Source organism: Aspergillus nidulans, chromosome III (genome assembly GCF_000011425.1).
Source record: "Aspergillus nidulans FGSC A4 chromosome III".
Taxonomy (NCBI): Eukaryota; Fungi; Ascomycota; class Eurotiomycetes; order Eurotiales; family Aspergillaceae; genus Aspergillus; species Aspergillus nidulans.
Window position 1 is genome coordinate 2,511,946 of NC_066259.1, and position 22,546 is coordinate 2,534,491.

General features: G+C 47.4%; 11 protein-coding genes across 11 annotated transcripts, besides 1 other annotated feature; 6 read left to right on the forward strand and 5 right to left on the reverse strand.

The window, feature by feature from the left end:
* Positions 1 to 22,546: part of a sequence feature (contig 1.163 1..91924(-1)) that runs on past both edges of the window.
* ANIA_08862 (myosin 2) lies at positions 190 to 5,189 on the forward strand (the record flags this gene model as incomplete). Its single annotated transcript, XM_677039.1, has 7 exons — positions 190 to 324; positions 371 to 503; positions 553 to 742; positions 800 to 4,658; positions 4,704 to 4,777; positions 4,825 to 5,039; positions 5,086 to 5,189. 7 exons carry the CDS (start codon positions 190 to 192, stop codon positions 5,187 to 5,189), a joined length of 4,710 nt encoding a protein of 1,569 aa, XP_682131.1.
* ANIA_08861 (non-canonical purine NTP pyrophosphatase) lies at positions 5,548 to 6,651 on the forward strand. The gene is made up of 6 exons (XM_677038.2): positions 5,548 to 5,786; positions 5,840 to 5,913; positions 5,981 to 6,125; positions 6,186 to 6,222; positions 6,291 to 6,352; positions 6,423 to 6,651. The coding sequence occupies exons 1-6, from the start codon at positions 5,622 to 5,624 to the stop codon at positions 6,489 to 6,491; spliced, it is 552 nt and encodes a 183-aa protein (XP_682130.2). The 5' UTR covers positions 5,548 to 5,621; the 3' UTR covers positions 6,492 to 6,651.
* ANIA_08860 (nucleoside triphosphates FAP7) lies at positions 6,533 to 7,250 on the reverse strand (the record flags this gene model as incomplete). Its single annotated transcript, XM_677037.2, has 3 exons — positions 7,022 to 7,250; positions 6,803 to 6,951; positions 6,533 to 6,734 (listed from the first exon to the last, which is right to left on the reverse strand). The coding sequence occupies exons 1-3, from the start codon at positions 7,202 to 7,204 to the stop codon at positions 6,533 to 6,535; spliced, it is 534 nt and encodes a 177-aa protein (XP_682129.1). The 5' UTR covers positions 7,205 to 7,250.
* ANIA_11632 (uncharacterized protein) lies at positions 7,509 to 8,031 on the reverse strand (the record flags this gene model as incomplete). Its single annotated transcript, XM_050611781.1, has 2 exons — positions 7,509 to 7,732; positions 7,992 to 8,031. 2 exons carry the CDS (start codon positions 8,029 to 8,031, stop codon positions 7,509 to 7,511), a joined length of 264 nt encoding a protein of 87 aa, XP_050467767.1.
* On the forward strand, positions 9,783 to 11,553 carry ANIA_08859 (aspartate kinase; the record flags this gene model as incomplete). Its single annotated transcript, XM_677036.1, has 4 exons — positions 9,783 to 9,931; positions 9,988 to 10,068; positions 10,150 to 11,399; positions 11,456 to 11,553. The coding sequence occupies 4 exons, from the start codon at positions 9,783 to 9,785 to the stop codon at positions 11,551 to 11,553; spliced, it is 1,578 nt and encodes a 525-aa protein (XP_682128.1).
* ANIA_08858 (protein mcnB) lies at positions 12,871 to 15,024 on the forward strand (the record flags this gene model as incomplete). The annotated part of the gene is made up of 1 exon (XM_677035.1): positions 12,871 to 15,024. The coding sequence occupies one exon, from the start codon at positions 12,871 to 12,873 to the stop codon at positions 15,022 to 15,024; it is 2,154 nt and encodes a 717-aa protein (XP_682127.1).
* On the reverse strand, positions 15,958 to 16,646 carry ANIA_08857 (U2 snRNP complex subunit BUD31; the record flags this gene model as incomplete). Its single annotated transcript, XM_677034.2, has 3 exons — positions 16,374 to 16,646; positions 16,165 to 16,295; positions 15,958 to 16,101 (listed from the first exon to the last, which is right to left on the reverse strand). Exons 1-3 carry the CDS (start codon positions 16,543 to 16,545, stop codon positions 15,958 to 15,960), a joined length of 447 nt encoding a protein of 148 aa, XP_682126.2. The 5' UTR covers positions 16,546 to 16,646.
* On the forward strand, positions 16,766 to 17,365 carry ANIA_11136 (Tim10/DDP family zinc finger protein). The gene is made up of 2 exons (XM_050611782.1): positions 16,766 to 16,970; positions 17,067 to 17,365. The coding sequence occupies exons 1-2, from the start codon at positions 16,871 to 16,873 to the stop codon at positions 17,231 to 17,233; spliced, it is 267 nt and encodes an 88-aa protein (XP_050467768.1). The 5' UTR covers positions 16,766 to 16,870; the 3' UTR covers positions 17,234 to 17,365.
* On the reverse strand, positions 17,519 to 18,578 carry ANIA_08856 (ribosomal 60S subunit protein L25). Its single transcript, XM_677033.2, has 4 exons — positions 18,520 to 18,578; positions 18,192 to 18,253; positions 17,833 to 18,119; positions 17,519 to 17,777 (listed from the first exon to the last, which is right to left on the reverse strand). The coding sequence occupies exons 1-4, from the start codon at positions 18,542 to 18,544 to the stop codon at positions 17,690 to 17,692; spliced, it is 462 nt and encodes a 153-aa protein (XP_682125.1). The 5' UTR covers positions 18,545 to 18,578; the 3' UTR covers positions 17,519 to 17,689.
* ANIA_08855 (25S rRNA (adenine2142-N1)-methyltransferase) lies at positions 18,800 to 19,692 on the forward strand (the record flags this gene model as incomplete). Its single annotated transcript, XM_677032.2, has 1 exon — positions 18,800 to 19,692. One exon carries the CDS (start codon positions 18,800 to 18,802, stop codon positions 19,670 to 19,672), a length of 873 nt encoding a protein of 290 aa, XP_682124.1. The 3' UTR covers positions 19,673 to 19,692.
* On the reverse strand, positions 20,135 to 21,802 carry ANIA_08854 (putative transporter; the record flags this gene model as incomplete). The annotated part of the gene is made up of 6 exons (XM_677031.1): positions 20,135 to 20,347; positions 20,380 to 20,459; positions 20,509 to 20,690; positions 20,779 to 20,828; positions 20,897 to 21,587; positions 21,663 to 21,802. 6 exons carry the CDS (start codon positions 21,800 to 21,802, stop codon positions 20,135 to 20,137), a joined length of 1,356 nt encoding a protein of 451 aa, XP_682123.1.

The window sequence follows — 22,546 nt, forward strand, 5'->3', positions numbered from 1 at the left end:
TTTTCTCAGAATCAGCAACTTCTTACTAGTGCCCTGGAAGGCAACTCTTTCTTTCTTTTCTCCAGTTTTTTTTGGAGGTTGAGTTTCTGCTTTTTCCTTTGTTACTTTTTTAAATGCCTTTGACTTGAGCAACGAACATCTTACCCTGTGATATTTCTCCCCGGACCCGCAGCGGTTTTCGTGTTCACGATGGCGCATAATTATGAGGTCGGGACGAGGGCCTGGCAACCTGATGCTACTGAGGGTTGGGTAGCCTCCGAGGTCAAGGAGAAGCTGGTTGATGGTGACAAAGTTCGGCTTGTTTTTGTCCTGGAGAATGGCGAGGTTCGTTCATATTGAAGTTAGTATGAAGCAATACTAACCTCAAAAGCCCAAAGAGATAGAGACCACACAAGCCGAATTGCAAGTGGATAACAATCCGAACCTGCCACCGTTGATGAACCCTGCTATGCTCGAAGCTAGTGAGGACCTTACAAACCTATCTCATCTCAACGAACCAGCGGGTACTACGTCTTCTCGAGCACCTACTGAAGCTTAACTAACCCGTCGCAGTTCTACAAGCCATCAAGTTACGCTATGCACAGAAAGAGATATATACATATAGCGGTATCGTTCTTATCGCAACCAACCCTTTCGCTCGCGTGGATTCGCTGTATGTACCTCAAATGGTCCAGGTTTACGCTGGAAAGCACCGCGCATCGCAGGCACCACATTTGTTCGCTATCGCAGAAGAAGCATTTGGGTAAGTTCTGTCAGTACTTTCGACGGTGAAGTATTACTCATTGTTGGTACGATACAGGGACATGCTACGGGATGGGAAGAATCAAACGATCGTTGTTTCCGGCGAATCTGGCGCTGGTAAAACAGTAAGCGCGAAATATATCATGCGGTATTTCGCGACACGCGAGTCTTCCGACCAGCCCGGGAAGTATACCACGAGTAGAGCCGATGCAATCAGTGAAACAGAAGAACAGATTCTAGCCACAAACCCGGTGATGGAAGCCTTTGGCAATGCGAAAACTACACGTAATGACAACTCCTCCCGGTTCGGAAAGTACATTGAGATAATGTTCGACGACAAGACCAACATTGTTGGTGCCAAGATACGGACTTACCTCCTCGAGAGATCGCGCCTAGTCTTTCAGCCGCTCAAAGAGCGTAACTATCACATATTCTATCAGCTTGTTGCTGGTGCTAGTGATACAGAAAAACAAGAACTCGGCCTCACATCTGTTGAGGACTTTGACTACCTCAATCAGGGCGGGACACCGATTATTGATGGAGTGGACGACAAGACCGAATTCATTGCCACGAAGAAGTCGCTAGGGACAATTGGCGTACCTGAGACCATACAGTCGGAAATTTTCCGTGTTCTCGCTGCCTTGTTGCACCTTGGGAACGTCAAGATCACCGCCACAAGGACTGACTCCACCCTTTCGCCCTCTGAACCCTCGCTTTCTCGGGCTTGTGAGATACTCGGAATAGATGCAAATGAGTTTGCAAAGTGGATAGTCAAGAAGCAGCTGATCACGAGAGGGGAGAAGATCACTTCCAACCTGACACAACAACAAGCAATCGTTGTTCGCGACTCGGTTGCCAAATTCATATATTCCAGCTTATTCGACTGGCTCGTTGACAAGATCAATCGTGGGCTAGCAACTGATGAAGTATTGAACAAGTTCAAATCGTTCATCGGTGTCTTAGATATCTACGGTTTTGAGCATTTCGCCAAAAACTCATTCGAGCAGTTTTGCATTAACTATGCCAACGAAAAACTGCAGCAGGAGTTCAATCAACACGTTTTCAAGCTCGAGCAAGAAGAATATGTGCGAGAGCAGATAGACTGGACCTTTATTGACTTCTCAGACAATCAACCGTGCATCGATCTCATTGAAGCAAAGTTGGGGATTCTTTCTCTTTTGGACGAAGAATCTAGACTGCCCATGGGTTCTGATGAACAATTTGTTACTAAGCTCCATCATAACTTCGCTGCTGATAAGCAGAAGTTCTACAAGAAACCTAGATTCGGAAAGTCTGCATTCACAATATGCCATTATGCGGTCGACGTGACCTACGAGTCAGACGGCTTTATTGAGAAAAACCGGGACACCGTCCCAGACGAGCATATGGAAATCTTGCGCAATTCGTCCAACAACTTTGTGAAAGAGATCCTGGATACTGCTGCCTCTGTGCGTGAAAAAGATTCAGCCGCCGTCTCATCTAAGCCAGTCACCGCTCCAGGGCGGAAGATTGGAGTGGCAATTAACCGCAAGCCAACATTAGGTGGGATCTTCAAATCATCCTTGATTGAGCTCATGAGCACTATAAATTCTACTGATGTACACTATATCCGATGTATCAAGCCTAACGAAGCGAAAGAGGCGTGGGTATTTGAGGGCCCAATGGTCCTAAATCAGTTAAGGGCTTGTGGTGTCCTAGAGACCGTTCGTATCAGTACAGCCGGGTACCCTACACGATGGACTTACGAGGAGTTCGCGATCCGTTATTACATGCTTTGCCACTCATCACAGTGGACTTCGGAAATTAAAGATATGTGCCATGCTATTCTAAGAAAGGCGCTTGGTGATGCCACTCAGCAAAAGCATGACAAGTACCAACTGGGCCTGAGCAAGATCTTCTTTCGGGCTGGCATGCTCGCATTCCTGGAAAACCTTCGGACTTCAAGGTTAAATGAGTGTGCGATCATGATACAAAAGAACCTACGGTGCAAGTACTATCGACGCAGGTATCTTGAGGCGCGCTTGTCAGTCCTCGCCACCCAGTCGTTAGTCAGAGGATTCCTCGCTAGGCAGCGCGCAGCCGAAATACGTCGCATCAAAGCTGCCACAACTATTCAAAGGGTGTGGAGGGGTCAGAAAGAAAGAAAGAGATATAATCAGATTCGCGATAATGTCATCCTTCTCCAGTCGCTGTCAAAGGGCTTCCTTTGTCGGCGCAACATTTTGAACTCGATTCATGGCAATGCAGCGAAAACCATACAACGTGCTTTCCGTTCTTGGCGCCAACTGCGTGCATGGCGGCAATACCGCCGACAAGTTATTATTGTTCAGAATCTTTGGAGAGGCAAAAAAGCGAGACGGGAGTATAAGGTCCTGAGGGAAGAGGCCAGAGACCTGAAACAGATTTCGTACAAGTTGGAAAATAAAGTGGTCGAATTAACGCAGTACCTGGAATCACTGAAACGCGAGAACAAGTCTCTCAATTCCCAGCTCGAGAATTATGAGACTCAACTCAAATCCTGGAGGAGTCGTCATAACGCCTTGGAGAACCGGTCTAGAGAACTCCAAGCCGAGGCCAACCAAGCGGGCATCACTGCTGCTCGGCTCACGGCTCTGGAAGAAGAAATGAGCATATTGCAGCAGAACCATGCTGATGGACAAGCCACTATTAAGCGCCTTCAGGAAGAAGAAAGAATCTCCCGAGACTCGATACGTTCTGCAAACCAGGAACTGGAAAAGCTCAAGCAACTCAATGCAGAAGCTGAGAGTGAGAGAACCTCCCTTCGCCAACAGGTCATTGACCTTGAGGAACAACTTGAAGTCGCAAAGAGGACATTACCCCTTCAGGCGTTGAACGGAGACCAGCAGAATGGCGGATCTGTACCGCCACCTGCCAATGGACTGATCAATCTGGTTTCCTCGAAAAAGACGAAACCTAAAAGACGTAGTGCTGGTGCAGAGAGGATTGATACCGATCGGTTTAGCGGAGCCTATAATCCTCGACCTGTGTCGATGGCAATCCCAAGTGCACTCGGCCGCCAGAATTACTCTGTGGCTGCACTTTCCTCCGGACTTGACTCGGTGGAGGCAGAGCTTGAGACTTTACTATCCGAAGAGGATGAACTTAATGAGGAGGTTGCAATAGGGCTGATTCGCAACCTGAAGATACCGGCGCCTAATTCCACCCCACCACCCACAGAAAAAGAGGTCTTATTCCCCGCCTATCTCATAAATCTCGTCACTTCCGAAATGTGGAATAATGGCTTCGTGAAAGAGTCCGAGCGTTTCCTGGCCAACGTCATGCAGTCAATACAGCAGGAAGTCATGCAGCATGATGGTGATGATACCATAAGTCCAGGAGCCTTCTGGCTTTCTAATGTGCATGAAATGTTGTCTTTCGTATTCTTGGCCGAAGATTGGTACGAAGCACAGAAAACTGATAATTACGAGTATGACCGCCTCTTGGAAATCGTGAAGCACGACTTGGAGAGCTTAGAATTTAACATCTATCACACTTGGATGAAGTTGCTCAAGAAAAAGTTGTACAAGATGATTGTCCCAGCCATTATTGAGTCTCAGTCTCTTCCCGGCTTTGTCACAAATGAGACGAATCGATTCCTCGGAAAGCTTTTACCATCAAACAACAATCCAGCCTACAGCATGGACAATCTCCTCAGTCTCTTGAACAATGCATACAAGGCGATGAAGGCTTTCTATCTAGAGGACTCAATTATCACTCAGACTGTTACGGAGCTTTTACGCCTCGTCGGTGTCACGGCTTTTAATGATCTCCTCATGAGGCGGAATTTCCTTTCCTGGAAACGAGGCCTCCAGATCAACTACAACATAACTCGCATCGAGGAATGGTGCAAGAGCCATGATATGCCAGAAGGGACATTACAATTGGAGCATCTGATGGTAAGTTTATTTGGATCCTGAATGATAAAATACTGACCAAAGTAGCAAGCGACCAAGCTTCTCCAGCTGAAGAAGGCCACCCTAAATGATATTGAAATCATTCAGGACATTTGTTGGATGTATGTTTCTGCTTCTTGGACATTCTCTGGTTCTAACAAATGTTTAGGCTCTCTCCAAACCAAATCCAAAAGCTGCTAAACCAATACCTTGTGGCCGACTACGAACAACCCATAAATGGCGAAATCATGAAAGCTGTAGCCTCTCGTGTTACTGAGAAGAGCGATGTGCTCCTTCTTACTCCGGTTGATATGGAGGATAGTGGGCCGTATGAAATCGCCGAGCCTCGAGTTATAACTGCGTTGGAGACATACACCCCATCTTGTGAGCCCCCTCACTGCATGTTAGACGTGCTCTGCTGACTGTCTAGGGCTTCAAACACCACGGTTGAAACGACTCGCTGAAATTGTTTCAGCGCAAGCGATGGCGCAACAGGACAAGCCGGAGAATACTGAGAATGGGGTGATGGAGTAATATCTCTCAGTTTGTCCACTACCACCGCTGGCGTGGAAGATTGGCTCTCCGCGAGTCAATCAAATTACTAGGTACGGAGAATAACCGTGTCAATCTACTTTTGGAAAATATTAGATGCCTGATATGACCCATAAATCTCTTCTGTTTGTGCTTCAATTGTTGTAAATTTATGTGACTTAAGGTTACATGTATTTCCTGCATCACCACATGCTGAGGGGTAGTCTTTGAGACGTTGTGGGGCCGTGGACCATGTCAACAATGCCACCGTGCCATCTTTGTTCCGTCATACTCATCCACAATTGCCGCACACACATACTCTATACATATACCTACTGCAGATTTGTGCATTATTCCGCATAGGACTAGGTCGTCCACCACAGCATTATAATTATTACTTCCAAGGACACTGCTCCTCACCGTCAACGGATAATAATGAAGACTATCAATTTCATTACCGGGAACAAGAATAAATTAGCTGAAGTCAGAGCTATAATAGGCAACGTGGTTGACGTCCAGAACCAAACAGTCGACGTACCTGAGATACAAGGCACTATTGAAGAAATAGCAAAAGAGAAGTGCAGGCATGCCGCCAACGCAGTGAGTGGCATAAAGTAGCCTACTTTGGAGAAGACATATTAACCGTACAATAGGTGGGAGGCCCAGTATTGACCGAAGATACTGCTTTAGGTTTTCATGCTCTGAAAGGCCTGCCTGGGCCGTACATGTACGATTATCTTTGCGCGTCAAGCAATTTGATATAATTTACTACGAACTGACACCGTCCGACATAGCAAATTCTTTCTTGAGGCATTGGGTCATGAGGGGCTGAACAAAATGCTGGACGGCTTTGAGTCGAGAGGAGCAGAAGCCGTGTGTACTTTTGCATTCTCCCCAGGCCCGGGATCGGAGCCAATTCTATTTCAGGGACGAACGGAGGTATGGCAGTAACTCTATAACTGTTATATTATAAACAAGGATCTGATTTCGACTCTCAAGGGAGTTATTGTAAGCCCCAGGGGACCGGCAAATTTTGGTACATCCCTACCTGATCACCGACGACTGATTCTGACGGGCTTATTACTAACTCTCTTTTTCTCACAGGTTGGGACCCAATATTCGAGTATGAAGGCCAGACGTACGCAGAGATGACCAAGGAGGAAAAGGTGCTGCCCTTTACCTTTTTCTGCGCGGTGCTGTTCACATTTTTTTTTCAAGTAGCTAATGTACAAACAGAACAAAATATCTCACAGATACAAAGCTCTCGTCAAGCTACAGCAGTGGTTGGTTGACGAACTATCATAACTCAGAGCCGCGACATGAAAACGTTACAGGCTTCCTAGTACCTAATCTGAATTCTTTGACTGGTCGCTTTTCCAGTTCTCTATCCAGGAAGCTATTCTAGCGCAATTGGCTTCTACGTCGCCGTCCTCTTCACTATTTAGTTCAACCACAATCTCTTCATCAAAACCCTCGCGGGCTTCCTCGATGAGGACCCCGAAAATCTCTGCATCTAGATTCTCTTGTAGTTTCGTTTCATGGTATCCCCTGCAGCAGAAGTCAGTTTTACCATGAAGAAAAATGCCATCTATCGAAAGATATTTGGGTAAACGTACCGTGAGCTGAGACGGTCATATAGAGTGGACGTAGAAGGGCAACGCAGTACCACAACAAGGTCGATCCAGGATTTAGGAAACAGATCACAAGCATGCCAGTCTATCAGATAGCCGCCTTGGAGTACCTCATCCTCAATTGCATCTAGAAGCTAACGTCGCCGGCGAAAGTAAGCAGGAGAAAGTAAGACTGCGTATGCTGCGAGCTGAAGAAAGACATACTTTGTCCTCATCTACTACCCATGTTTTCAATTCTTCGTCATAGGTTTCAATACAGTCTCGGTCTTTCGCAATCTGGTTTATCGATAAATGTCGCAAGCCGGTATCTTGGGCTAGCTGCTCGCAGTGCACTGTCTTCCCAACTCCGGGAGTACCTGTGATTATGATATTTGGTGACGTTCGCATTTTCGATTATGGTTATCAATAAAGTGATTGAGAGAAAGGATTTGAATGACCGCCGTTAGAATCTGATTCTAGTGACCAGCAGCTCATATGCCAAGAGAAAATTTTGGCGGGGTGTTAGTTCCTGGGGCATCAACTCGGAGAGTGGGGCATTTTAAAGTATCAATAGGTACGGATTTGACCTGCGGAGTAAAAAAGCGGTCATCGAAGTCCACAAATATAAGACCGTGCCGACAACAAAATCAATTTTCCGTGGGGAAATGGGGAGGTAACAACCTGTATTGTTAGACGAGCTGCCATTTTTTAGTTAAGACTGGGGTGCATACTCGAGGAGCTCAAAAGTTTGATATTTCTGCAAGTAGTTTACACCCTTCCTGTACCCCTTGAGTATGCGAGCAGGTTCAGAAGTCTTTAGATTAGCCCCCATGGCATGCTTGATCACAGAGGGCGTTTTGAAACTCGGATCGAATACCAGGATATTAGCGTTTCCTTGCTCGCGAACTTCGATTCCAACAATAGTCATAGAATGCCCTGTATCTTGTATTAGTCGTTGCGATTCCGACACGAAGAAAGGCCACGGACCATGATGTTGAAGATAAATAGGTGGCAAATCTGTCAAGATCACTTTCTCAGTCTTGTTCTCCAAGGGGCCTGCACCTCGAAAATAAGCAGCAACGTGCGATAGTAGAGAGCTATGCGCGGGCATATCCTTCGTATGCCCAATACTCCGTGCTTCACATCTGTCGGTGTCAGTACTTGTGGGTATTGCGGCCTTCGATCTAGAACTTACTGAATCCCAAGGCTAAGAAACAGAGCCTGGGCCTATTCATGATCAGCACTCAGAACCGCTAAATGATAGCTCAATGACTTCACCTCGCAGGTGCCAATATATTTCCTAGTCCCCTTGATACCCCCGGTTTCAGTTCTCCCGACAGTATTGTATCCCATGTCCCATGCACGCTCTATCGAATCCTGAAGTTGCAGGATCGTGGGCAACGCGCCAGGGAAATGGTGGCACCCTGGACCACGAGACCCTTGGATATATGACACCAGCATTTGAATGTTTCTATATCCACAAAACCCCCCCCCATTTGGCATGTCGGAAATATGGTGCACATGGGCACTGCAAAGAAATGCACGCTGAATAGACTTGTCTTGTCCGCATAGCTGAGCAAGTACCGGTATAACGTTAGGTGTCTCATTTTCGAGAGCCACAAGCCTTGTGAGTCTGCCAGCAGGTGCAATCCTGATTATTTTACTTGTTGCGTTGCCCTTATCTAGCATCCGGAAAAGCCACGAAGGCATTTTCTTCTCATGAGCGTATGGTCCCAGCTCTGCGCGCTGTCATACTATTAGTATCAGCACATGCCATGACTAGTGGAAGAGAAAATTGCCACGCACGCCGAGTTTTTTTATGTATTTTTTGGGCGAATTCTTTGCCTTCATCCGTTGTTCGACTTGGTCATCATTTTGAGAGGAGAGAAGCCCCTCTGAGTTGTTTCTCGCGTTCTCCTTCCGTGACTGAGATAGAGATGAGGATGAGTTTCCAGAAGCAGTAAACTCTTTTGGATTCAAGAGGCCGCTAACGTTGCCCAGACAGCTTATGGATCCATGGCTACTTCCGAATCCAGAGCAAGCCGGTAGCCGAACCTCTAGATTAGCATTTGACTTAGTCCGAGATGACTGTTTTGAGGCCGTCTGCAGTTCAATTTCGGGGTGGCAATACTGTACGTGCTGTGTGACAAAATTGCTGTCTGGGTCAAAGAAGGGACAAAAGGGACATGTTGGATTATCTGCACTTTGCACATTCATATTTCAGCAGCGTGCAAGCACCAGAGCTCATCCAAAGCTTGTACTATTATGGTGACGGTATGTCAAGCCCGGCAAAGGTTAGGGTAAAATAAAGGAATAGGTGTTGCTTAAGGAGTGTGTCCTTGGCAGTTGTTGCCCCCTGAGCAATACACTATGTGCAGAAGTTGAAGGAGTAGTATGGAGCCGTGATACGATTAATGCAGGACGCAATGGGAAAATCGGGTGTGCCTCCGCTATTTGCATTTTAATTCGAGCCTCACCACGGACCGGGCTGAAAGAATGAACACTGGCCATGGACACTAATGTTTACTGTTACTGATATTGTGCTGATCTGCAGCTGTCGTTGAAACCTCCGCCATATCTCTCTATCTGCCATGCTAAGGCGAAGTCTTATCGCTATCGAATGACTTTGGCTTTTCAAGCGAAACTCACACACCTGGAAGGCTCCAGACTTGCTGTTCGAAATCCAAGCCTGAGTACGCTTATAAGAATTTCGGCCAATTAAAAGCAGTAAAGCCTCCGACATCGTTGCCGTGGGGCTCCAGAACCAGACACTTTACTCAAGTTCCTTATTAATAATAATACGCAATTCACGTATGAAAATCGAAGATTACCATTCCCCACATGCAAGGCGGAAAAAGCAAGACGAAAAATTATGCCCTCCGCTTTCGCAACCCCGCTGGGCTACATAAAAAGATACCGTTGCCGGACAGTCATATAATCATACTTGCTCCAAATCGGCATACTGCTTTGATATAGCATTCCCAAAATGAACGGGCAACTGCAGTCCAACCCAGATATATTGTCTACCCTAAAAGACATACCGTCAGCCTCCCATAACGGCAATTGGGTCGTACAGAAATTTGGGGGCACGAGCGTTGGCAAGTTCGCTCACAATATCATTGATCAGGTTGTCCTGTAAGTCTTTGGACCGACACCCGTAGTTTGAAGCCTTGCTAACTGTACTTCATCAGTCCAAGTCTATCACACAACAAGGTTGCTGTGGTTTGCTCTGCGAGGAGCAGTTCTACGAAAGCTGAAGGCACCACGAATCGGTGAGTCACCCCGCTGCAGCGCGACTCATGGAGAGTTGCAGTAAATTATCAAACAAAATTTGGCCTTACAACTATGAACAGCTTACTCCGAGCCGCACGCGATGCAGAGAATTCTCAGTCCAAACAATATCTTTCATTTGTCGAGGCCGTCCGGTTGGAACATGTCGACGTCGTCGAGAGCCAGATCAATTCTGCTGAACTCAGGACGCAGCTTACCTCAGCGATCAACGCCGAATGCGAACGGGTCCTCAAGGTCCTGGAAGCTGCTCAGACTCTTGGCGAAATCAGTGCGCGTTGTGTGGATAAAGTGATAAGCACCGGAGAGAAGTTGAGTTGCCGCCTGATGGCCGCATTCTTACAGGATCGAGGAGTCGACTCGGAGTACGTCGACCTGTCTGAAATCGTTGATTTTCACATTTCAGGTCAAGGCCTTGACCAAGAGTTTTATGACAATCTTGCGGCTGCTCTTGGTCGCAAGGTACATGCCTGCGAAAATAAAGTTCCAGTCATCACGGGATATTTTGGAACGATACCGGGAGGCCTTCTCGATCAGATCGGGCGTGGATACACTGATCTTTGTGCTGCTCTGGTCGCCGTTGGCGTACAGGCTGGGGAACTTCAAGTATGGAAAGAGGTTGATGGGATTTTCACTGCGGACCCCCGGAAAGTGCCAACCGCCCGTCTTCTACCAGCGATAACACCCGCTGAAGCCGCGGAGTTGACTTTTTATGGCTCGGAGGTGATCCATCCCTTCACAATGGAACAAGTTATCCGTGCCAAAATACCCATCCGGATAAAAAATGTTATGAATCCGAAAGGCGACGGAACCGTGATATTCCCAGATTCCACCTATGAGTTGGAAAGGACGACGCCCGGCCACGATCCGAGACTATTCCGTACAAGGAGCCCTAGCCTTCTTCAACGCCCTAAGCGCCCAACCGCTGTTACCATCAAGCACAACATCCTCGTCATTAATGTTCATTCCAACAAGCGGTCTCTCTCTCATGGATTCTTCGCAGGAATATTCTCGGTTCTCGACCGTTGGAAGCTGTCGATTGATCTGATATCGACCAGCGAAGTCCACGTGTCAATGGCTCTTCACTCAGAAAGGCCGCTTCTGAATGGTGTTGGGAGGGATGAATATCAAATCATCGACGAAGATTTGAAGGGAGCTTTGAGTGATTTACAGAGATATGGTACCGTCGATATAATTCCTGGGATGGCTATTCTTAGCCTTGTCGGAAAGCAAATGAAGAACATGGTTGGAGTGGCTGGGCGCATGTTCTCTACTCTGGGAGAGAACAATGTCAATATTGAGATGATTTCTCAAGGTAACAGTTATTATTCTTGGTCTTGGATAATGCGAAACTAACTAAGTTCATCTTAGGTGCAAGCGAAATCAATATTTCATGTGTCATTGAAGAACGAGATGCGGACCGTGCACTCAACATAATACACACAAGTTTATTTACGTTCCTAGATTAGAGGAGTGCCGGGGGATATTTATCCCCTGGCCTGCTTTCATCAGTTTTTTTGTGCAGTTCAGCGAAAGCCCTTCATATTATAGGATATCCCCCTACATTTTCTTTTGGCCTTGAGAATCCTCTTAACTTTGACATTGTTACGAGCATGTTATGGATGTGAATGGTGCTTTATGGGCCGGGTTGTTCTTGATGTCTGCATGGCGGCGTTATCGATCATTTTTTGCCAACTGATGATTCAGCTTGGCCCCTTTTGGATAGATTTCTTTGTTTACAGGTGGGTGAACCTGTTTTGTAGAATAGTTAGATATGTTCTGCTGTTTTGGCTCATGCTACGTCATTGCATTGTCTATTGGACAAGAATTTGGTGACATATTTGACAAATTGGCCAGCCTTCATTAATGTGAAGTGTAATCTTCACGCATATTTGCCTCCTTGAAAGGGCTGGAGGGTTGTTGGGTACCGTACAAGAAATCACGCTGACCAATATCGTCCTCTGTGGCTTGAGTCTGGTCCTTGTGCTTAATATTGCGATAGTAGCGTGGATTTGACTGGAGTAGGTCCCTTGATTTTATTGAGGGGCCGTAGATTACTCCTTGCGCCCGTAGGAGGTGGCTACCCATTATTGTATTGTCTTTGAAGGGGTTGGTCCCTTGGTAGGGGTTGGACGATCTGGCATGATCTGTGTCTTGACTGTTTGAATCGTTGAATGGAACTACAGGGTACGGTGCCCACAGATCTGCCGATCGGGTTACCCTAGCAGATCATCGGGCGGCAAGGAGACGAGACGTGATTCGCTACTCTTGTCTTAGTAAAAAAAGTGGGAAGCTGAGAGACGCGACGCGTCCGTTATCAACAAGTTAGGCACACCTCAGGCATACCCTCATCCTTCCCTTCCATCACCGTTTCAAAATAAATCGTTTTATTATCCAGAGTGTGCACCACCCCACTTGGGCTGCGCAATCTTCATTCGATCCAAAGTCGACCGCGTTCCAGATTACCCTTTCACCTTCATTCCATTTCATCGTCCCTCTGCGCGCATCCGCGACTAATTCACTACTGTATTGCCGCCTCACCGTCCAGTAACTGAACCCCCTCCTCGCGACCTCCAAGCACTGTCTGTGTATTGAATGCTATCTGGCCATCACCATACTGTGATCTTCCCTTGCAACTTACACAGTGTGTATAACGCAACCGTCTGACACCCTACATCAACTGTTGGACGAGCGATAGCGGAGTTAGAATCGCTCCGTCTCAACCCGCAGCGCGTCAATCGGTCATCGAAGTCAGCCCAAGCCGGTCTCAGGCTGGCAGGTTAAATATGAGCCCCAAACAGCCCGCAAAGCGGGTTTTGGGAGCGCATTCATCACAGGATAGGACGACAACCATCAAGCCACAACCCCGATTAGAGCCATCGCCATTGCCTCTCCAGTCGACTGAAAATCCCCCTTCCCATCATAAATACGTCCTTAACCCGACTTCTACTTCCCCCAACAGAGTGTCGCCCACGAAATTTAGTCGGGAGTCGCGAACATCGGGCTGTGCTCAAGCGAGGTTGGGATATGTTCCAATCACTGCTCCTGCTCCTCCTACATTTACAACCGACTCCCCCATAAAAAAGATACCACTCGAGACTTATTCCCACCCTACCCCGTCGTCTGCTCCGATGCCGCAGTCTGCCTTATTCACGACATTCTCCAGTGTTAGGAATGTCAAGCATACAACAACAGGAGACCTAGACGTGGACGTGCCCTCAGCAGATACTTTCGCTGATTTTCCCGAGCCATCTCAGCTAGCCAAGCATTCTTTCAAACGATCACTCCTGGATGCGGCACCATTAAAAGAGCGGACAAAGAAGCCCAAGGGGGAAGAGGTCACCACCGTGCAACTGCCAGAGCCCCACGAATTGCCGCCGATCGAAGATGATGGCACAAAACCGCCATACAGCTATGCAACGCTTATTGGAATGTCTATACTACGCGCCCCTAATAGAAGATTGACCCTGGCGCAAATCTACAGATGGATATCAGATACGTTCTCATATTACAAGAACAGTGATCCAGGCTGGCAAAACAGTATTCGGCACAATCTCAGCCTGAATAAGGCGTTCATCAAACAGGAGCGCCCAAAGGATGATCCTGGTAAAGGAAATTACTGGGCCATTGAACCAGGCATGGAAACACAGTTCATTAAAGACAAACCCGTGCGCCGAGCAACAATGACCAGCATGCCCACCCTTTCTATAACACCACAGCAGGAACCCACGTACTCACAAGGCTCAAGCGCCACCACCTGGGCTGTACCGCCACCTGCTCAGCACCCCGTCTCCAAAAGCTCAAAACATGTGGATCTGTCGTCTGACGCTACAATTCCCGCGTCTGATCCAGCTCTTCAGGAAGACATTGGTGATGATACGGCTGCCTGTCTGACAACCAATCCTCCACGCTCGTCTCCTCCACAACCGATTCACTCTTCTCCTCCCGTTGCACCGCCGCGATTCGCGCGCCCAGCAACTCCCCCAACTCCTTGTCATCCTTCCATTCCTAGTGATGGGCCGCGTCACCGTAAGCGGAAGTCGAATACTATGAATGATAGTGGCTACTTCTCTTCACTGGAATCTTCTGCCATGCGGTCAAACAAAGCTAGTCACTACCTAACTTCCGACACGGATATTGAACCCCCTCGTATTAAGCGTGGAAGGGCGGAAGAAGAGATTGCGCGCATTCGAAGCTCTTCTCGAGATATAAGCCCAAGTCACTCTGGGTACTTGAAAGAAACAGGGATCGTTGTTGGTTCCTCTCCGGTCCGCAACGAATATATAAACGTGCTTGCAGGCCCCCTGACCCCCGTTATCAAGTTCAAAAAGCCTGCGAAACCGCCTCCATCAGTGTCACCAAACACTAATCTTCGAAACCACCGCAAGAAAATCCAGCACATGGTCAACTCCCCAATAAAGCGACTAGGCCTGGATGAAGATCTTCCATGGAGTCCTGCCTTCAACATACATGACGAGGCTTATACTCCACACGATGGTCTTCATGTTTCCTTCGACGTTTTTGCCGACCCGACTACTGAGCCTGTATCTAATCCGGCTTACGGTTCCCCTGAAAAACGCTCGGCTAAACGTGCTCGTACTGAAGCACATGGACCAACTGGAAATGCCCTCGCAGATATCACTGCTTTGAGTGCTAACAACCGGATTGGGGGCCTTAAGCCCTTATCGCCGAATAAGTCAAAAAGACTTTTTTTTTCTGACTCGCCGTCAAAACTTCCTGACTCTGGACGCTTCATTGATTCTGCGCACGATGATTTTTTCTCATGGCATCTTTTTGATGACAGCCCACAGGAAGTAGACGGTGTCGACCTTCTACAAGGATTCCAAAAAATAGGGGGTTCGAGCAAGGACGATGCCTCGAAATCTCGATCCCATATCTCACAGCCAACTTTTCAGCGCGGCAGCAACACGCGGCCTTGACGCTTCATGCCTTGTTGCTTTATCTTCCTCCTTACCAGAACAGATCTGAGTTGTCCACGAAAATGTCTTTGTTCATGTCAGTGGTGTCTTGAGTTTTGTTTATTCTTTGTTTTCCCGCAACGGGCGTTCACTTTGGATTTGGCCATGCACATGTCCTAATACCTACTTACCCATTGGTTCCTAAGATTAAAGAGCTGGCGTTTACCGGGGTTTCTCTATATCCGCTCATTTTGGTGCTTTCACAATCATTCTCCCTGGAGTTTTGGGTGGAGGTAGGGCTCGTCGTTGTTGGCTTTGATTACCTGAGATGATTTTATGACGACCTTTACGACGATATCTGTTAGGATATACATGAGTATGCAGCGTTTATATCAGCATGTTTCTTTTTCGCCGTCTTCATTGCTATCTTTGTCACTGCCATTACGACTGTGTCTTATTCGAACTTGGTTAAGAGATAGTATCTACCTGAGCATCTGATTATGGAAAAGCCCGTAAACACATCCTAACTGTAAAACTCCTGCGTCTATCGACCATAGCCGTGCCCGGTTTCCTCGGTGCCAGCACAGGGGTACCATTTCGTCCCAACGCAAGGTCGGATACAGAACATACGTGAAAAATAGGGATAATTGGCACGCCGCACCGTCTGCGAGACTGACTCCTACGTAGGCCGGGAGAACAACAAGGCTGCTGACCAGCTGCTTTTGGGCCGACAGAGTTGCTGCAGGGACAGGTACTATGGTTTACCAGTTTGTCCACGCAGTGTCGAACGTCTGTCTTCACGAACCCCAGGTCGAAACACCCAGGCCAGATCGAGTCATGCATAATGCGCACAGCTGAGAGACCGCAGAAGGGATATGCCACTCGAACCCGCTGTCATTCTTCAACGATGTGTGGCAATATTAACATATAGGCACAAAGCACCGTAAGGAAGTCTTAGTCACTGCTCGCGCAACCACGGCATCCGCAGCTGACACACTGGATGATCTGATCCTCCTTTAGTTGAGCCTTCGGTACCCGGCAAATACAAGTGGCGTTAAAGTTGGTTTCCTTGGTTTGGATGCAGCGGAGACAACAAAGCTGAGAAGTTTGTCAGTCCGGCCTCATATATATTGCGACGAGTGATAACAGCGAAGAACTTACCTTCTCGTACCCTTGCTTCTTCCACTTCGCGATCAAGTTCGCATCCGCATACCCGTTCTTCAAGAGCCATTCATATAGCTGTTTCGATATAGCCTCTTTCTGGTAGTAAAGATCGTAAATGTATCTTGAGCCTATATTGATAAGGTTCAGGTAAGTTCAGGGAGTTGGAACTTTGAATGGTGTATGAAGACTAGGATAAAGATACTGACGTTGGTGAGTGATCTGGAAGATAGGCCACAGGACCTCGTGCTTCTTCTTTCCCTCATGCGGCGCATTCTCGGCATCTTTCATTTTATTGCTGAACTCTAACAAAGTGTCTTCAATATCGTCGAAGCCCGCTGGGGGTGGCTTGCGATTGCGAGATGTGCGGATCGGAGGCATCTTCTTTATGGGCTTCGTGATTCAGTTGATGAAAAATCGATCTTCAAAGAGACAGAGAGTACCGGAATCGCTTAAAAGATATGTTTGGAAGTCAAACTCAACGTCGCGGAGAAAGGAAATTAGAGCTCTAAGAAGCGTAAGAACCAGGCTAAGACCTTATCAGATAGTGCATGCTCTCACCGCCCTAGCTCTGGAAGATCGATGTCATTTTTTCGGCGCAGCAACATCTCAGTTGACAACTACTCCGTACCCGCCACTCTTATCTGTCCAGCAAACTCGATTTTACAATTTCCAGCAGAGCAATTTCCAGCAGACCACCGACAGAATGGAACAAACCCTCGATGTCAGCAAGCTCAGCGAAGCCGACCAAAAAGAGCTGCACCAGATCCTGCAAACAGAATCACAGAAGGCCGCTATCCAGCAAAGTACGCCGTCCGCAATTTTTTTCTTTCTCAACCATTGGGTTGCTGAGCTTGCTTCATTGCTCATTTAGCCTCTGCTAACACACGCGTGTTGCTTAGATGTCCATCACCTAGCCGATGCTTGCTGGAAGAAGTGCATTACCTCGAAGGTTACATCCAGTCGGTTGGAGAAGAGCGAAGAAGCTTGCGCAATGAACTGTGTCGACCGTTGGCTGGACACCAACAATGCCGTACTCAAGCATTTGCAAGCTATGCAGAAACAATAACTGTCCATATTACTTCCGACTAGAGTAATTCACGGAGGTTATAGAGGTTCAGGGCTTGATGTCTTATAACTGCCACCATCTGGTCGGAACGATTTGCGGTCACTGTAGACACGGAGACTTGGTGTATTGTGAATGATGTGGCGGACCTGTATGTACTATAGCAATGCAATACATTTTGAATGAAGCTCAGTCTTAAGTCTTCTCTTCGATTTACATATTCTCAAACTACTTTAGGTTCCCAGCGCCGTGTATAGAACCGTGACTACTGTTATCTCTCCAGAGGTTCATGGAATAAACCTGGCTGACAACTACACAGGGTATACTCGTGCATCAAAGCTCTTTTGTTTTATTCATTCAGCCATTTGTTATCGCACAACAGCAGGGAGCTGTAGGGCCGATATATAAGCCACCGCGCAAAAGAAAACCATTTCCCAGACCCATTAGAAAATCAATCACTTAGACAATAGCAAGCTTGGTAGCAGCAATGTCGAGAGCGTCAACATCAGGGGTAAGACGAGCAAAGGCCTTCTTCAGTCCATCGGGCCTGTATTCTAGTTAGATGCTGCTTTTTCTTTCGTATAAGATCTTCCGGAGCGTACCTAACGAGAGTGTTGACCTTGACAGTCTCAACATCGTATAGCTTCTTGAGGGCGGCCTTAATCTGTCGCTTGTTGGCCTTGACGTCCACGATGAACACAAGGGTGTTGTTCTCCTCAATCTTCTTCATAGCACTCTCGGTGTTCAAGGGGTAGAGAATGATCTTGGCGGCATCGAGGCGAGGAAGGTGAGGGACGGACACGCGCGGGTACTTGGGAGACCGGGACAGCTGGAGGGTCTTGGGGCGGTGGAAGGTGGTGGAGGTGCGGATCTTGCGAGTCTTGTGCGCCTGAATATGTCGAGTAACATTTTAGCCATAGGGTTCTGTGATAATTCATAATTGAGGACGTTTTAGACGTACGCCTGCACCCTTCAAGACTGCCTTGGCGGCAGCACCAGCCTTGTCGCTGGGCTTCGACTTGCCTGTTCAGAAAAAGGAATGTGAGTGATTTATTTTAGAATTGAATTTTCGAGTCGGTATGCAGTATAGTTGTCGGAGGGAATCTTGGAATCAAACAAAAGCATAACCGAGTCGATACGTGGTTCTTTCAGTTCCTTCATCCTGGAATAGATTGCGCGGGACGAATATGAAGAATTCCTGTATAACACGACTCCATGCTCTCGAACATATCCCAAAATCGACAACAGATATCGAGAATAAAAGGTCTGGATCGCTCAAGCTTGCATACCTGTCTTCTTCTGAACGGGGGCCATGGCTGTCGTTTGGCGCTGTTGTCGTGATTGTCGCAGTGTCGAAAGTCGAATTGTTCGGAATGTCTTCGCTTAGCAAAAACCCTCGCGGCTTCCTCTGTGGGTCACCTGACCAGCCCTCCTAGAATCTTGGCGTGATTCGTTTTTTACCGCCTTTCACCACAGGCAGAAAAGAGAAGAAAAAAAAAGCGGTCTGCTATCCGAAGCCATACATTACCTTACTATGACAATGTACATCTTGCAATTGAAACATGCATTATGGCTACGAAAAAATCGGAGAACAGACGTCCCGCGCTACTTTCTCGCACTCGCCCACCAACAGTTCAGAAGAAAAATGCAGCCTTATCAGCAAAGGCAACGCGAACTCTCATACGCTCTCATCACACACTTTTAAAACAGCGAGCGCAAGCACTAAAATCAGGCGACCAGGATTTAGTGCGCAAGCTCGAGGCGGATATACGAGCAAACGGTGGACTAAAAAGTTATCAGATAGCAAGCAAGCTTGGTCAATCTCTAGACCGCGGCGGCGACTCAAGCAGAGTCCTTGTCAACTGGATCAGCCCTAGTTTGAACGTATTGAGAAGCACGTCTCTGAAGCTCCGGGTCCTCGAGATCGGTGCGCTCAGTACCAAGAATGCATGCTCTCAGCACAAACACCTCGATGTCACGAGAATTGATTTAGACTCTCAGGAACCCGGGATCTTGAAGCAGGATTTCATGGAACGACCGCTTCCCCTAAGTAATGACGAACGGTTTCACATCATATCACTCTCCCTAGTGCTGAATTACGTCCCTGATCCAGTCGATCGAGGAGAAATGTTGAAGCGTTGTGTTACTTTCTTGACCAAGGAACCACCGCAGGGCTCCTCTATAACTATTGTGCCAAGGTTGTTCCTTGTGCTCCCTGCTCCCTGCGTCACAAACTCGCGATACCTTACTCAGCAGAGACTGCACGACATTCTGACAAGTATTGGTTTTTCTCTGGCAGAGGACAAGCAAACGACAAAATTAATATACCAGCTTTGGGAGTACGACGGAATATGCCAGCCCAAGCAGTTCAAGAAGGAGCTTCTAAATCCAGGGAAAACGAGGAATAATTTTGCTATTGTTATCAAGAGTGGAAGCCAATAAACAGAAACTATCTCGCATGGAAACTCATATCGGAACAATGGTGGCCTGTGGTAGAAATGCCCAAACGGTCCCAATGACCGCTAGCACTGAGGATATGATTAGAAGGAAATAATCCAGGATCCGTTCCCTTGGGTCAATCTTCTTCCCGAATATCTTCAGATAAAATGTGAGCGGCAAGATGATGCATATGGTGAAGCACAACGCGGAGCCCATTAACGCCATTATTCTATCGAAAGACGGGAAAATGATCGCCATGACGACAATAATGGCCACGACCATTATTCGGATTAACGTCCTTAGCACTTGGCGTACAAGTAGATCTCGATCGGTACGGTCCGTGTTTATATCATTGCGTACTCCCAAGCCACAAAGAATTTCGACCGTAGCAACAAGTGGCCGGCAGCTGCGCCCTGCGTTAGCGACTTGAGCCCTATATGCAGAAGCATTGAGACTGGGCTAAACTCACTTGAGAGGTACTTTGGTAATGGGAATTACAGCAACAGATATTATAATGCAAATAGATAATAACTGTGGATATTCGTTCATCGTCAACACGTTTGCTGTAACTTCATCCCGAATCGTGTCCCCGAACATCATCCAACCCAGAACGGCCATCGCACAATCCAGGGAATACTGCCATAAGATGCTCGTCAGCATAATGTCGATGAAGGTGCTCTAATTTTGCTTACAGTAAAGATATAGGTTACCCAGAGGCTTCGCCCATATTTATGCGGGTGCCTCATATCTCGGTATATGTTGGGAAATACACCGTGCCCGCCCCAAGGCGCTGGCAAGGTTTAGCCACAATTATCCGCAAGATTAAACAAACCACTTACACATGATAAGCCCGAAACTCAAGGGCACTGTACCCCAATTCTCGGGTAGGAGATGGGTTTGGGCTGGTTCACGAAGTGAACCAGGCGCATGAGGCTTGATGAAACCATCAATGCATGTTATAGCCACAACTAAAGCAATTAGTTGGGTGTTCGCACCTTTCAGGAGAAAAGGAATCGACATACTGGATGTACAGGAGAGTATACCAAGGATACTCGTCACACTCAAAAGCCGTAGAGGTACAAAGCTGAGCGGCACTAGCATCAACCCACATATAATCTGCCATTGGGTAATGCTCAATGCCGGAAAAAGTACATGAAGACTGTCAGCAAAGAGTACAACAAGGGCAACACATGCCCCCAGAAGTTCCAGGCAGAACAAAAAGCTTACGACCAGGCGAGCACGGTGCCCAAAGCTTATGTAGGCCAGATCAGCATATGTCACCAACCCTCGGTCAACGTCGAGACATTTTGCCAGGATTTTAGCGGTATAAGAAGTGGCAATTGCTGCAAAGAGAAGGAACGTCAAACCAAATAGCCATCCGGCGTGTTTCATGGCTAGCGGCAAACTTAGGAGGCCGACGCCAATCAGCACGTTCACCGAATTGAATACCGTCTGCGGTACAGTGGACTGGCCGACAACAATGCTCTCTCGCGTTCCGTCTTCGTGCTGTACCTGCTTGACAAGTAGAGGCTCTCCCTCGTGGCCGACAGCAGGCTCACTGTAGGCTTGTTGCTGCCTGTGGAACTCTATAACGTGCTTCCTAGCAGACTCGCTAACGCGCGACGATACTGAGCCATAGGAAGTGCCGAGGGCTGGCTCCAAGTGACAGGAGCTGGAGATGCCATCTCTTTGGCCAGAGCTAACTCCATAGTCGCTTAAAAGGGGCCGAGTGAGAGCCGGGTCAAGGTCAACATGTGACGACCCTAGTGATCTTATGAAATTACCGCTTGAAGATTGCCATTCCTCGTCTGAATCGACTGTTGCGAAGGAAGGGCGTCGGGGAAACACCTCAGGGAAACATGCAGCTCTCTGCCATGACCGGGCGAAGTTATCGATACTATTGACGCCACCCGCTTGTCTAAATCGCATAGAGAAGGATGCCGACCTATCGAATGATGAATGGGGAAGATGTGGCTCTCTGGAAGAGGCTTACCTTGATCGCCCGTTAAGATATTCACTTTCATTAGGCTGATGGTCAGGGAATGCTCCAGAATCCAGTGGCGAGGCTGTGGATGATGTTCTATATGCCTCTGAACGCTGGCACCCAGGAGCCTCGGAATCGTCCTCAAACATCATTTTCCTTTTATAAGAAGCTTTATATCAAAAGTGGTCGAGGCGAGCAACAAATAACAGGCAATAACGGTAAGAGGAAGGGTTGCAGGTTGCAACAAGAGCTTAATTAAAATCGGACTTCCGGTAGGGCCGTTCTTATAGAAACTTCTGCACAGCTTAGCCAGAGATTCGAAGACGATTCTTTCCGACGTTAATAGCAGACTAAACTTCTGTTATTTATCATGGCAATCACGTTTTAATGAAATTGGTGACATAAAATCCATAGATAAGGAACTGGGAAACAATCTGGTAAAACTTCAATCTGCTCCGAGTATCGGGCTAGAAAAGTGTGGGGATTACCGAAAGAGTAGTGAAACCCAGCTGCATTGGCTAGGTAAGTGCCAGAAAGAACCAATGCTTTTTTCAAACACAAGATAGGCCTGATATCGGAATTATACGAGGTATAACTTGATTCTCATTGTCCTGGAGAAGTAAGACGGATGCAATTATAACATCGCTCGTATGGCTTTCTTTCTAGATTCCAGGTTTGTAGGACTATTTGATATAACTGCGGAGATATGGCCGCTCGACTAAGTCGCCGCCTAATCTACCCATAATAGGTGAACTGATATGTTCTGGCTCTGATATCGTCCGCATGATGGGACTTTGGGCTAATACGTCCTCCACAGGCGATATGGAGAAAATTAATGTGAACTTAAGTTATGTACGATATGGATACTTGGGAAGAAGCCATTATGGGGCTAG

Bases quoted from the DNA above. Each gene is read 5' to 3' on its own strand.
- ANIA_08861 (XM_677038.2), top strand. From the start codon at position 5,622: ATGAAGACTATCAATTTCATTACCGGGAACAAGAATAAATTAGCTGAA. The intron at 5,787-5,839 runs GTGAGTGGCATA...ACCGTACAATAG, and splicing joins GCAGGCATGCCGCCAACGCA to GTGGGAGGCCCAGTATTGAC. The intron at 6,223-6,290 runs GTACATCCCTAC...TTTTTCTCACAG, and splicing joins CAGGGGACCGGCAAATTTTG to GTTGGGACCCAATATTCGAG.
- ANIA_11136 (XM_050611782.1), top strand. From the start codon at position 16,871: ATGGAACAAACCCTCGATGTCAGCAAGCTCAGCGAAGCCGACCAAAAA. The intron at 16,971-17,066 runs GTACGCCGTCCG...CGTGTTGCTTAG, and splicing joins GAAGGCCGCTATCCAGCAAA to ATGTCCATCACCTAGCCGAT.
- ANIA_08856 (XM_677033.2), bottom strand. From the start codon at position 18,544: ATGGCCCCCGTTCAGAAGAAGACAG. The intron at 18,254-18,519 runs GTATGCAAGCTT...TTTTCTGAACAG, and splicing joins CCCCGTTCAGAAGAAGACAG to GCAAGTCGAAGCCCAGCGAC. The intron at 18,120-18,191 runs GTACGTCTAAAA...CGACATATTCAG, and splicing joins CAGTCTTGAAGGGTGCAGGC to GCGCACAAGACTCGCAAGAT.